Raw genomic sequence first — 14,691 nt, forward strand, 5'->3', positions numbered from 1 at the left:
GGTATGGAGAGTAATGATCTGAGCTAGGACACAGGCCTCTACTGGGCCCCCAGGCTGTGCCACCACAAACCAAATCAAAAGCTACAAATGGGTTGGAGGAACCCAACAAGATAAAGAGAGCTGCACCCTACAGGCAACTAGCACTGAAGAAACCACTCTGGGTAGAGAGAGCAGTGAAGGAAGAAAGTCAGCTTCCCAGGATCAGGAAAGACCAACTTCCTCCTACAGTGTTTCTCCAGTGCCCCCTACTGACAAAGCATGACATCATGTAAGCTGCAAAGGAAGCATATAGAAAGGCTCCCATGTACATTTTCACAGACGACAACAAAGAGTGAATGTGGAGCAGAGGCGCAATAAAATAACTGGCGTGTCAACAAAATGCAAAGCGAAGGAAAGTGAAATTCATCTATTAAAGAAGATTAAGAAATGATAATATTAAATACTCAACAAATTACAATGAGATGGTCACTTAAACTACTGGTAGAAATACAAATGAATATAACTTTTCTTGAAAGCAATTTCGTAATAAGTTCATCCTATAATTCTACTTGAAGGATCTTATATGAAAATAATCAGATATAAGATGATTATTATTTATTGTGATAAAAGGAAGTAAATAGCCTAATGTTCAAAAATAGGAAAAAAAGATTAAGGAAGGAAAGAAACATTTACCTATAAAATGTTATGCAGCTCTTAAATTGTTTTCTAATAAATTTTAATTATAAGAGTAAATTCTCCTTATGTATCTGGATAAGAATATAGATACAATATCCAAAAGTTTATTATCCATAAGATATATAGATATATGTTTATATATGTATGTATATTATTATTTGTACATAAACAGTACAAACCAAAAACATGTTAAATGTGGTTATGTCTGGTTTGTAGAATTATGTATGGGTGATTCATGTTTTTCATATTTTTCTACACTTGTTAAATAATCTGTAATGAACATGTATTGCTTTTTCTATTTAGGAAATAGAAAATTTATGATTAAAAAGTTGCCAACAAAAAAGTAGCAAGTACATGCAAGCACAGAGTTCTACTAGATGCAAAAAAATTCAAATAAATTATTCAAGTGAGATGTTAACATCACTACTGTGGTAGTTTTAAAATATATGTATGAAGTCTTTGATACTCCTCCTCTCAAGATATGGAGCCTAATCTTCCTCACCTTGCCAATGGGCTGGACTTAGTAACTCACTTCTAAGGAACAGAGGAAAGCAGAAGTGCCAGGCTGTGGCTTTGGAGACTAGGTCATAAAAGTCACTGTGGTGTCCTCCTTGCTTGTTCTCTTGGATTGCTTGCTCTGGGGGGAGCCAACTGCCACATCCAGAGTAGCCCTAGGGAAAGGCCTATATAACAGGAACTGAGACCTTCTTCCAAAAGCCCAAAAGCCAACAAGGAACTGAGGCACCCCGTCCACAGCCCACAGCCGTGGGTGTGCGCCATCGGCCAGCCCCAGTCAAGCCTTCCATGACTGCAGCCCTGGCAAAGAGCTTGACTACAACCTCATGAGAGACCTGAGCCAAAAATCCCAGCTAAACCACTCCTGGATTCCTGATCCTCAGAAAATGTGTGAGGTACGAAATGTTTGTTGTAGTATGCTGCTATGTTTTAGGATAATTTGTTACATAACAATAGATAACTGATATAATTTCTGAGACAAAAATCTGTTCACTTCAGAGTCATCTTTACATAATACAAGAATATAAACTTTTGTCACAAAACCGTTCATCCTTGTTTTAGGTGGTCCAAATATTTCACTACCAGTTACATATTAGTTCAAATTCAGTTCTAGATAATGTTATACTTATTAATGGTAGAGGACCTGTCACATTCATCTTTGTATACTTTGTTGTACTTAATATGGTGTCCTGTGTGTAGGATATGCTCAATAAAAATCAATTGAATAAAAGACTGAATGAATTAATGAATGAATAAAAGAATGAGTGAATAAATTGTCTAAAATATTTTTTTTAAATCCCCTGTATATATGCCTCCTTTTTCACAAATCTGATCTAGTAGCTAAAAACATATCGAAACTTTTCTATATGGTTTTCCCTAATATGGTGGTGTATTTTATCATCTCTTGGCAGTATGAAATATACAGTTAGGCAGTGTTACTATGGAATTTTGTTTAGGGTTGTTCAACTTGGCTTCAAGAACTGAAGAAATCCATTTGCAAGGCAGTTGATGAGGTGGAAAAGATGGCAGATGTATCTATTATATTGAGATATCTACATGTGAAAGGAAAGGAATAGGATGCAATTCAAGAGGGCAAAACCCTCAACAGCATCCATTTTTCTTCTAAATAACAGCTAAACTATTAGACTGAGACATTTGAAATTGTCCGTATTTGGCCTACAAAAGCAGCAATTTTATATTGTTGAAACTAACCACACTTAGCATTTGCCTTACATAGATCAACTCATTTAACATCCATTACACTCCTGTGAGGAAATTAATCTTTCAACCTGATTTTAAAGATGAGGAAAGTAAGCCATGGAGCAGTTAGGAGATTTGCTAAGCTCTTTAGTAGAAGACTGAGGTAGGATTTGAACTTACGGCTCCAGAAACCACACTCTTAACCACTAGAATATATGGCCTCACCCTAATTACACACCCTCAAATGGCATCTCTCTGTCTTCACTTGCAATATAGAAATAATAGTACCTACTTCATTATACAGTTGTAGGAGTTATAGGAATAATATATTTAAAGGCTGACACTTTGTACATAAGAAGTGTGTGATAAATATTAGCTATTGTTATAACTAAACTACAATATGTCCTCACCCAACACTGTAGCCTAGGCTTTCACTAAGTCTTACTGCCCACAACTACTTTATTCTTGTCTCAGAACCCACCCATCTGAATCACTCACCATTCACGCTCACACTCTCCACATCTATCTGTTAAAACATGCCTATTTTCTAGTCATTGGCCAGGGTCACTCCTTCCATGAACTTTCCTGGTCTCTGTGGCTATGTGTGATCTCAAACTCCCAGGTTCCACATTAGTTAGCTCTGCTTTTGTGACATTGGAAACGTGAAATCTGCCCATTATTATAATTCCTTATGTGTTTATATCTTGTTTAAATCCATTAGTGATCTGGCCATATCATATTCATATTATTCCCTGCAATGCCTAGCACAGTATATTGAATACAATAGATACTTAAATGTTTATTGGATTTAATTTGCTAGTATATATGAACATGCTGAAATTACTGGAGTGAGGAAAAACTGAAATCAAGTAAAGAGCACTATAATGAGAATTAAACATTTTCTCTAACCAAAATCATTAATTTAGTAAGCACTAAAATATCACTGCTTATTTTTACTTCATTACACACAAGACAAAAATCTGCAAAACTAAGTTGAAATGATAAGTTCTTTATGTCATTTATGCCAGGATTTCCAGGGAAAAGACTACTATTACAAATCATCACTGAAAGCTCAAGTGAATATAAATATGTTAGGACCCCTTGGTGACAATGTCAACATCACATATCTCGGGTAAAGATGAAAGGGAATACAGTCATGTAAGTACCTTTATTGTAAAACACATTTCATTCAGTTCATCAATAATCATTTTCAGTAGTGGTACAGATAGAAACCACAAATGGCACTTGGGGTCTTTTTCACTCCAGAATCCCAGCAGCCAGGTCCCAGTTCAATGTGGTAGCTCATTACATCCACCTGAGGTTTTTTTTTTTTTTTTTTTTTTTTTATGGCTGTATTGGGTCTTCGTTTCTGTGCGAGGGCTTTCTCTAGTTGTGGCAAGCAGGGACCACTCTTCATCGCGGTGCACGGGCCTCTCACTATCGCGGCCTCTCTTGTTGCGGAGCACAGGCTCCAGACTCGCAGGCTCAGTAGTTGTGGCTCACGGGCCTAGTTGCTCTGCGGCATGTGGGATCTTCCCAGACCAGGGCTCGAACCCGTGTGCCCTGCATTGGCAGGCAGATTCTCAACCACTGCGCCACCAGGGAAGCCCCCCACCTGAGGTTTTGAAAGGCCCCTTGGTTTCATATTTCTGTTGCTGCTTCTGAGAAGTAGAAAGCTTATGGGGAGAGAGAAGGAATGGAAGTGGGTTGTAGGAGAGTTACAATAAGTAGATTTCTCTGCTGAGTAGGAAAGGAGAGATTTAGTGTAGACTAGCTAATGTTCCTGAGTAACATTGCTAGTAGCTGAAAAATGGTGTTGATTCTTCTTTTGAATATTAGACATGCATTTCATTATTAATGAAAATCAAAAAGCAGTTCTCAGCAAAGATTGTACATTGACATATGCTGGAATCATTTAGCCTCCCAAAAGAGACTGGCACTTTTTAATCAGTTTGGACCCCTAAAAAAAAAGCAAATAAGCACATCTGTGAGAAAGAGAAAACAGCTAAGCAGCTCTGATCCCCAAACAGAAAATCTTTAAGACTTCCCTTTTGCATGCCTGAGATGGGATCTAATACGCCTGCCTCTCAAGGTCTCAGAATATCGCACAGGCCTAGTCCCTTAGCTTAAGGACTTAATTAACTGCAATGCCTCATCCACTTTCAGGACCCCAGATCTAGAATAAATAAAAATTTGCTTCCTCCTCACAAAAATATGGCACTCTTTTGCTGCAGGGTAAGAATGAACAATCAACGTCAGCTTCGCGCTGCATTTTAAAACAGCTCTAGGGTAATCCCATGCTAAATCACTACATATTCAGGTATAGAAATTCAAGAGGAACAAAACCACTAAAATTGATCAGATTATCTCTCCTCCCTTCATATGTACTGGTGTAGACCTTGATATTAAGTCCAAAAGTTTTCCCCAATTTGTACCTGTAAGTCCTTATTCAAATAAAAATCATTTGTGGAAGCCCAAGTAGATAAAAGTGAAATCTTTAGCTTAGTGGAAATGGGACCCCTAGAACTCCACTGCTAAGGTATGAACACACACACATCTGAGGGATAGATGACTCGCACTCCTAAGAGCCTCTAGGATCCTGTAGAAAATGGTTAGAAGTCTAATAATTTAGTTCTTCTTCCCACCTTCAAACAGTACCACACCTAAATTGTCTAGAAAGATTGAAATCTATTTAGGCTTGTTTTTAAAAATACCTCTGGAATTTACGTATCCTTACTTCCGCGGTGACCCATGACTTTTTTTTGTTCTGTTTTGTTTGAATGTTAATTTATTTCCTTTTTTTAATTCATGTTTTAAAATTGAATAGTTAATTTACAATGTTGTATTAGATTCAGGTGTACAGCAAAGTGATTCAAGTATATACATCTATTCTTTTTCAGATTCTTTTCCATTATAGGTTATTACAAGGCATTGAATATAGTTCCCTGTGCTATATGGTAGATCCTCATTGTTTATCTATTTTATACACAGTAGTGTGTATATGTTAATCTCAAACTCCTAATTTATCGCCCCCCACCCCCTGCCATCCCCTCTGGTAACCATTAAGTTTGTTTTCTATGTCTGTGAGTCTATTTCTGTTTTGGAAATAAGTTCATTTATATCATTTTTTAGATTCCACATAGAAGTTGTATCATATGGTATTTGTCTTTCTCTGTCTGACTTACTTCACTTAGTATGATTATCTCTAGGTCCATCCATGTTGCTGCAAATGGCATTACTTCATTCTTTTTTATGGCTGAGTAATATTCCATTGTGTATATCTATCACATCTTCTTCGCCCATTCATCTGTCGATGGACATTTAGGTTGCTTCCATGTCTTGACTATTGTAAATAGTGCTGCTATGAACATTGGAGTGCATGTATCTTTTTGAATTAGAGTTTTCGTCTTTTCTGGATAAATGCTCAGGAGCAGGATTGCTGGATCATATAGTAGCTCTATTTTTAGTTTTTTTAAGGAACCTCCATACAGTTCTCCATAGTGGCTGCACCAATTTACATTCCCACCAACAGTGCAAGAGGGTTCCCTTTTCTCCACACCCTCTCCAGCATTTATTATTTGTAGACCTTTTAATGATGGCCATTCTGACTGGTGTGAGGTGATACCTCATTGTAGTTTTAATTTGCATTTCTCTAATAATTAGTGATATTGAGCATCTTTTCATGTGCCTGTTGGCCATCTGTATGTCTTCTTTGGAGAAATGTCTATTTAGGTCTTCTGCCCATTTTTTGATTGGATTGTTTGGTTTTTTGGTATTAAGCTGTATGAGCTGTTTGTATGTTTCAGAAATTAATCCCTTGTCAGTAGTATTGTTTGCAAATATTTTCTTCCAGCCTGTACATTGTCTGTATAGGAGACTGCTAAACTGTCATCCATCTGAAGACTTTGGAGTAAACATTACTAGTCTATTTCTCCAAATCCTGTGACATGTTTTTCAAACCTTTTTACATTCTAGATACTGCTGGACATAACAACTTGACAAGATCCTTTTAAAATGGGTCACCTCTCTTCTCTTTTGAAATCCCAATTCAATAATAGTAACAATATACCAGAAAGAATAAAGCCTACTGATGCTAAAAAGAAAAAAAAAAACCATCAATGTAAGAGCTATAATGAACTTCTGAGAAATAAAGTCATTGATGTGATATTAATCAACATATCAAAATGCAGAGAAAGAAGCTCAGAATAGTAACATTAGAGAAGTACCAGCAGTAAAAGACCAGAAAGTCATTGATTTCTGAGCTGCTTTGGTTCTTATCTCCTGCTCAGCCCATTTTTTTAAACTTCCTAAAGATTCCTGAAGTCACTACTATCCTTTCAATGTACTAATTTTTACTTAGGTTAGCCAGAATTTGATCCTATTATTTACAACTAAAGAACCCCAACTAACATACCAGCTTAAAAAATAACTGTGTAAATATATGGGAGAAATAATATTTAAATATGCAAGGGCCCCAAAAGTTTATCACCCGGTCCCATTCTGAAAAAATACATAAATACATACATACATAACTTAAGAATGTAGCCAAAAAAACTTAAAAGAATCCAAGAAAAAAAACACAAAATAGGATGTTAGAAATAGTCAATTTTACACAGAGTTACACTTAAAAAGAAACTCTTAGTGGACAGCCATAAATCAGTCCCAGAAATAATTAAATCCAAACTGAAAGATTAAGTCAGAGGACTTTTCATATGTTATCAAACTTTAAGTTTCAAATCTTATCAAACTTTAAGATGATAGAATATTCTATTACAAAAACTGTATGATTAAGAACCTGATATAATTTAGCGGTGTGATATATTTAGTGGTGTGATGAAAGTAGCTGCTTTATTTGTCAACATGGAAAAAGAATGGTAATTAGAAACTCTCAAAAAAGAAGGATGTACTAGGAAATCATAGTCCAAATATGTAAAACTAAATAAATGTGGCGTATTTTCTGCAGTTGATAGTAAGTAAGAAAAAAGACTTCATTTAATCTTGACACTTTTTAAGTGATACAGGATAAGTCATTAAACTATTGGTCAATCCATTCATTGTACAGCTGTAAATAATATTACAGTTAAACACACTATTGAACACTATTTAATACCTTCCAGTTTTTGGATCAACCTATTGACAAAGCATATAAACCTTACATTTACAAAGCAGGATGAATAAACCTAGACAGTGTGGAAGTAATGGTATAGCTTTAAAAAGGAAAGCTGGCAAAGAAATCAAAAGAAGTTTAGACATGTTAATTATGTTTTGGAAAATCACTAGATGCTGATTGAAGTCGAAGGACCAAGAAATAGAGTATAACCAATAAAAGAGCTAAAACTACAAAAATACTTTACCTAAAAAAAAAAATTGAGAGTCTACTGGTAGTATTGTCGAAGTTAATGTAAGTATACTATATTCTTTAAGTGACAGCAATATTTTTAAAAACTATTAAGGTAATAATGGTAATCACTAGGAATACTAAAAGTGAAAACTTAAATTGCTTACCTTTTGGGAATGGGAAATGTACCCTGCTCTTCTGTCTGAACTCTTGCCATGTTCATGTATTACTTATGTAATTTTCAAAAATTGTGTAATATATCATAAGAAACTAAATACAGTATTCCAGAGTGACCTGATCCATGTGGTTGCGATATCACATTGCTTAATCTGATCCTTGCTTTTTCTCCAGAAATGCATCCCAGGATTGCAATAGCTTTGATAGTAGACCCATCAAGTTGTACGCATAGACTACTTAAACCAGCAAGTCTTTCCCCGTGAACTTGTGTTGAGTCACAACTAAAAGCAGAACTCTGCTTTTTTTATTGTTAAATTTCATGTATTATTTTCAAACCATCATTTCAACCTGCCCAAATTCCTGCTAATTCTTGTTAACTTTCTTCTATGTTATATTCTGTTGGGTGACAGATAAGTATCTCAGGCTACAATTATCATTCCCCACTGACCTGGAGGAGAGAATTTCTGAGTAGTTTTCTCCTTAAAACTGCTGAAGTCTACAATTCACATTATTATTTCATGAAATATGAAATTCCTTTTCTTTGGAAGATCCAAATTCACCTTGTATGGTTGAGTTTCTTATTTTATTCCTTCTTTTTGTTTCATTCTTATTCTTACCAACATTCCAACATTAATTTTGGTTCACTTTTTTCTCCTTAGAATTTTCCTGCATTCTGGTTTACTTCTCAAAATATGTCTTCCATCTTGTCTAAAAATGTTTTACTCTCCCACTAGCCATAGCTAGAAAGGCAGTCTTCAAACCTGCCCACTTTCTCTTTTAACAGGCAGAACAGATTCACATAATTGACTATTCTAATCTCAGAAAAGAAAACAAAGAAAATGCATGTAGGTCCCTGGAGAAGTTAGTCTAACTTGGAACATCTACGGACTGCTAATTGGCTAAGCCTCTTCACTTCTGGTATTTTGGTTCCATGGAGACTCCCAAAGCCACTAGGTATTATTCATTTGCATTACAGTCAAACCTAGACCTCTTCCACAAACATAGAGGCACAAAGACTCACCGAAATTCTTGATGATAAGATTCCAAAATATTTTGATCATATATTCCTATATTTTTTGCTAAGCCTATTCATATAAGGTTATTGCTTTTATATTCCAGTCTTACTTTTGTATTTAATGTCCCCAAAATCTTTCACTTCCTTTCATAAGGTTATTTTTCAATGGTTTTATTATTTCTGTTACTGTCCTTGGTTCCAACTTCTCACTAAGGTAGATATGTAAAAATATTGGGAAGGGAGGGAGGAAACAGTTTATGATTATCTACTTTCACCTTAGGAAAGTGGTTCTTAAAGTGGTCGCCAAACCAGCAGCATAAGTAGCACCTGGGAACTTGTTAGAAATGCAAATAATCAGACCCCACCCTAGCTCTATTAAATCAGGAACACTGGGGACGGAAAATATTGATTTTGTTTAAACAAGCCCTCCAAGTAACTCTGATGCACACGAATATTTCAGAATCACTTCCTTAAAATAATCATACGGAGATATACTTGGTCGCACTTTATAGATGGTGCAGAATTACATATAATAAGCATTTCTATCTGAAGATGTTCATCTAGCAAATTTTAATTAACATGATATATTCTTCAGATAGCCCCTATTTTCTCCTTTAATTTGTGGAGAAATCCTAAAAGAAAGTAGAGAGGGAAGGGGAGGGAAGGGGAAAAGTTTGGGCTTTTCAACGATTAAGTTGAAGAGCACCATCAGACAAAAAGTGTGGGAAAAAAAGCACACAGAAATCTTCCTATCATGCTATTGATGAAATAGTTCAAGCAAGAAGCATTCACACTCAAGAGCAAGAACACTTCAAGAAAATTCCTTTGGGAATTTTTAGGCACAGGCCCTTCTGCAAAAATATTTATCTGTGTGGATATGGGGTTGTTACTCAGGTAGAGATCTGTTTTCTGAATGTTTTACAAAAAAGTGAAAAGGGCTTTAAAGTAAATAAATGGGCACTTGTGACTATTTTCATTTTGTGTATCAGCTGGTCTGGGAGTCAGCGAAATTTTTTTGTGAACAGCCAGATAATATTTGGAGCTTTGCAGTTCATTCAGTCTGTCACAACTACTCAGTCTTACAACTACTCGATTCTGCTGTTGTAAAAAGCGGCCATAGACAACACGCAAATAAATGGGCAAGGCTGTGTGCCAACACAACCTTGTTTACATAAACAGGGAGTGGAGCTGAGTTAGCCAGAGGGCTGTAGTTTGCCTACCTTTGACTAGACCATAGATATATGGCTTTTAACATAAGCACATGTACAGCTTAGGTGAAAAAGTAGAAAAGAGCCACTGAAGGTAATTGAGGCATTCGTGAAAATTGTTACCTGTGAAAACGTTTCCCTGGGCCACTGCTAAACCTAGTCCTAACTAGGACTAACTAGCCCCAGCCTGTTTTGACTATAAAGGCTGCTATATTATATTTTATTTTTTGAACCACACGCTTGCATTCTTCTACTCGGATACTATTACCTACTATATCCTAGTTTCTGCTTCGCAAGTCATGTCCCCAGGAGAACGGTCCATCCCAGGTCCCCTCCATGAATTAACATGAATTTTCTGTGCCACACAGGGATGGTAGGATTACTATGATATTCTTAGAAATTTAAGTCATACAACGTTACCATCTTATGAAAAGTCATTTGCTTGTTAACTGTATGCAATTACATTAGTTACACAAAACAGTCTCCTGGTAGTCAGTTTGGTGTGTGTGCACAAAGAGACACTTTTTTCTGGTCACTGTTCTTTTCTCTTTCTCTTCTTCAACCCCCTGTTCTAATGATCTGCCACTGAGAAAATGCAATCCTTTTCACCTAAACCGGTTTCCTAGTTAAGCCCCAAACCACATTTGGTGACTCTACCTGATTATGCCCCCAGAAATTTCTAGAACGAAGCTACAGTTTGCCCAGACAGGTCTTTAAACTGTTATTTCTTTAAAATTTCTCTATATTTCCAAGGACACCATTTCTCTATAATGAGAAAGTCTTCAACTCACCCTTCTTCCTCCCACCCTCAGTCCTAAACATCTCAGTTCATCTGGTGTCATGACTTTGTATTTATCCTTATTCATGTCTAACACGCCTAGTTCCCTCAAATGAACATAAATATTAACATATCTTAAACCCAAATATAGTCAATTACACCGATCCACTTAAACTGTGACTTTCTCCTAATCCATTCATGATTGGCATGGAGAAAGGATTTTTTTTTTTTTTTTTAAACTTTACCCTAAGAGTGCTAAGAGAATAGACAAGGAAACAGAGATACCTCTTCTTGGAGACACATTTCACTTTTCTCTGCTTGACAGCACATCTCCACCAGGTGAGCAAAATCCACAATAACTGATTGGAACTGCATCTCTGCTGCATATGGTTCCTGCTTCACAAGGTTGCTGAGGAGTCTGAATAAGAAATGAGTGGCAAAAATACAAGCACTCCCTGAGTTCTAGAAGGCCAGCTTGCAAACCTGCCTTGCTTATTTAAAGCTGCACACCACCCATGCCTTTGCATAGCTCTCACTCTTAAGTTTACAGGCCCTGAAAATGCCCTGATGTCCTCATAGTTTTCACAATATCCATCTCCATCTTTTATTCAACATATTTTTCTTCAAGCACATCTCATCAATATAACTATTATATTAAATTTAATTACCTTTAGGTGATTATTACTAGGGTAAATATTATTTTCTATTTTTATTACATTGGGTGGTAAATAGGTTATACAATAAATTAGCTTTTCCTATAATATTTTGTTATGAACAACATTTATTCTAAACAACTAACTTCCCAATAAATATTACAAGTATAACACACCTGGAAGTTGAGGGCCCCTTATATGTTATTAATAATAAAACCAATACACTAATTTAAAACTTCAGTAGTTTGACAATCATCTCAGATTTCCCTCACAGAATGAGTTTCCCCACAACTATATAAACATCGGTGTTTCAACCACTTCGAATATTTAAAATTATAAACTGGTTTCTGTCTCTCTATTTAATAAAATAGTATCCCAAATCTTCCAATGTTGTCTTTTTTTTTTTTTTTCCTTTACTGATCAAGAGATTTAACTACAAAGAAAACAAGGCACGAAGGGTAGGGGAAATGTACATTAATCCATATTTTATTGCTTACCCAAAAACCTTCACTTACTCTTCATTTTCAAATTCACACTGATAATACCTAGTGGCCTAATTTGTACTTGAATAAGTATAAAAGAAAATATCTCAAAGCTTTAAGTAGCTATTTCTATGACACTCTAACCCAAGGGTCCGGCAAATATTTTAGCCTTTTTCAGCCAAGAGGCAAAATTGAGGATATTATATAAGTACTTATATCACAAGACAGAGAACTCCAGGCCCGCCCCACCCCTGGGGTGGGCTGCCCCAAGTGCCTGGCGGGCACAGTTTGTGCCAGTTGCCATCAGCTGGAAACGATGGTGAAGAGGGACCAGCCAGTGGGGAACGGGGCGCGCGCCGCTTGTCTCACTCTGTGCCCCAGTGGCACGCCCTTTTCTTCTCCCCGCACCCCGCTCTCATTGCGGGCAGCTGGCCCAAAGCAAGGTGACTCTGAGTCGCTTGACTCCTGGACTGAGATGCCACCCACCCCTCTGCTGCCCGGCAGTCGTCAACAGTGAAGTCCCCAACATGCACGTGGCACCAGCGCAGGCACTGGGCAGAGCGAGCTCGGTCCCAGGCGGGGAAGGCAGGAGCGAAGCCGGGAACAGAGGCGAAGCAGACGCGGCGCTCTGCAGCTCCCAGGCTTAGCTTGTTCAGGCGGTGCCCGCAGGACCTACAGAAACAGCCCTGGCCAGATGGCCGTAGCGTGCTGACCCCATCTAAGCAATCAGATATTTAGCTTAACTTGGTAGCGCCCTGGACATGCCTCTGAACTTCCCATTTCAGCTCCACCCTCTCCCACCCTCCCCCCAACCCCCAGCCTTGAGGATAGACAGAGCTGAAACAGCAGCCTGACTGAAGATAAGGAAGCACAAGCCAATTTTCTTTTCGGAAACTACTACAGTGATGAGGTGGGTTTGAGAAGCATGTAATCACTGCATCTCTGAGCCCCAGCAAGACACAGTCAATAGAAGCTAGGAGATTTTAATTAACTCTGTGTTTGCCCCTAATCCTAAGACCTCGGAATTTAGAAAAAAATCAGAGAGGGGACAAAGACATATGTACAAAAATATTCATTGCCACAATTTATGATACTTAGAAACTGAAAACAATTTTCATGCCCAGAAACAGGGACTGGTTAAGTTCATTATTGTACCCATATACTGGAATATTAAAAAGCCATTAAAATGCTGTTTTGAAGAATAATCAGTGACAAAACTGCATACATTATCATTTTTAAAGCTACATTAAAAATGACAACAGCCAACATCTTTTGAGTATCTTGATATTTGTTCTGTTTCAGACAATGCGCTGAAAATTTATAAATGTTACCTCGTGTAATGCTCTCTGTCACCTCCTTAATAAGGCTCTATGTCATCTCCACTTTGCATTTGTAACACTAGTTTCAACTCCTTGGGAATAATATAGATCTGGGCATATATAACAGGCCAGTGATGTGAGTCTCCCTCCCAGAAGGCATGAGGATTGAGAACTACTTTCGAGAACTCGTCCTGAGACAAGAAGTCAGGCTCACAGACTTCCGCCCATTAAGAAAGGTCTGGTCAGTGGAAGACGGGAGTAATTCAGTGGTTCCCCAGCTGGGCCTCCATTACACTCATTTCTGAGTTATATGGAATCAGGATAACTCTTTGAAAGGGGGCTGTAAGAGTGCTTTCATTAAAGTCCTGCACACGGTTAAGACACAAGCAGCACTGCCACAGCACCTGCTAAACGTGTACAATCCTGAGGTTTGGGGGAGGTCTTATTTTTTCCTTACAACAAAACATAAAGCAACTTTGTCATCAATTGAAAGGGATCCAGTCTGCTGCTGAGCAGGAGACAGCAGTACCTGGAGGGCATGACTGCTCCCAGTGGCACAGGAGTGGTGCCAAGGATCCAGGAATGCCTGGAGGATTCCTGCGGAGGGGGAGAGGCAAGGGGAGTTTCATAAGCTCTCCCCTGAGGATTCTGAGGATAACTGCTGGAACTGAAATTCTGTATAAGCAGGTAGTAGCAAGAATGTGCAAAACTTGCATTATTATGTGTTCAAACCATAGACTGATGGACAAGAGGGCAATTGTGGGAGTGTGCGCTTGTATACAGATATAGAATTATGTATCCCTACACTCTACATATATTTATAATGGGTATCTCTGCAGTGTTGGAATAAAAGTATTATGTTTTTCTTCTCTTTTCTATATTTTCTAAATTTTCTGCAAAGACTATGTATTACTTTAATAATAAAGTAAATCAACATTTTACAAAGAAATAGAATAGTATAAGCATTCTTTTTTCTATCCAACCATTCTGTACATATTTGATCTTATTTTAAATTATGTTTTATTATAGTTGAGATATGTACATATTCAATTTTCCAATTAGACCTAAACTTGATCCCACTTGAAAGAAAACACTGTGCTTGTTTGTATCTCTGTATCATTCAAGTCTGTATGGTTATGTATGATGTATGGTCAAAACAGTTGATACTATCTTTGAATAATAATTATCAGTTTTTAACAAATTAATTATTCAAAGTGAGAAATACAGGCTACTTCCCATTGGAATTTTGGTGGTTTTTGTCTCAGAATATATTCCCCCACAGATAATAGTATTGCTACGATGCTGAAATTCACTAACCAACCCATAATAG

At 37.2% G+C, this 14,691-nt stretch overlaps 2 protein-coding genes across 11 annotated transcripts in view; one reads left to right on the forward strand and one right to left on the reverse strand.

The window, feature by feature from the left end:
• The window catches only part of RASSF6 (Ras association domain family member 6), a 63,186-nt gene extending 61,315 nt beyond the window's left edge, over nucleotides 1–1,871 (forward strand). Inside the window, exon 12 of the mRNA XM_036852113.1 lies at nucleotides 979–1,871. Coding sequence (XP_036708008.1) covers nucleotides 979–996 — 18 coding nt within the window. The 3' untranslated portion in view covers nucleotides 997–1,871. The remainder of the gene's footprint in view (nucleotides 1–978) is intronic.
• The window catches only part of LOC118895236 (alpha-fetoprotein-like), a 104,880-nt gene that overhangs the window by 53,089 nt on the left and 37,100 nt on the right, over nucleotides 1–14,691 (reverse strand). For 6 of the 10 annotated variants that reach the window (XM_036852103.1, XM_036852102.1, XM_036852107.1 and 3 more), the window contains 2 exons: nucleotides 11,193–11,325; nucleotides 3,962–4,067 (listed from right to left, as the gene is read on the reverse strand). In XM_036852103.1, coding sequence (XP_036707998.1) covers nucleotides 3,975–4,067; nucleotides 11,193–11,325 — 226 coding nt within the window. In that variant the 3' untranslated portion in view covers nucleotides 3,962–3,974. Of the gene's footprint in view, nucleotides 1–3,961; nucleotides 4,352–6,173; nucleotides 9,131–11,192; nucleotides 11,326–14,691 lie in introns of those variants that run through there. The other 4 variants (XR_005019911.1, XR_005019912.1, XM_036852101.1 and 1 more) reach the window with 3 other exon arrangements.

The sequence above is a fragment of the Balaenoptera musculus genome, chromosome 5 (genome assembly GCF_009873245.2).
Source record: "Balaenoptera musculus isolate JJ_BM4_2016_0621 chromosome 5, mBalMus1.pri.v3, whole genome shotgun sequence".
Classification (NCBI taxonomy): domain Eukaryota; kingdom Metazoa; phylum Chordata; class Mammalia; order Artiodactyla; family Balaenopteridae; genus Balaenoptera; species Balaenoptera musculus.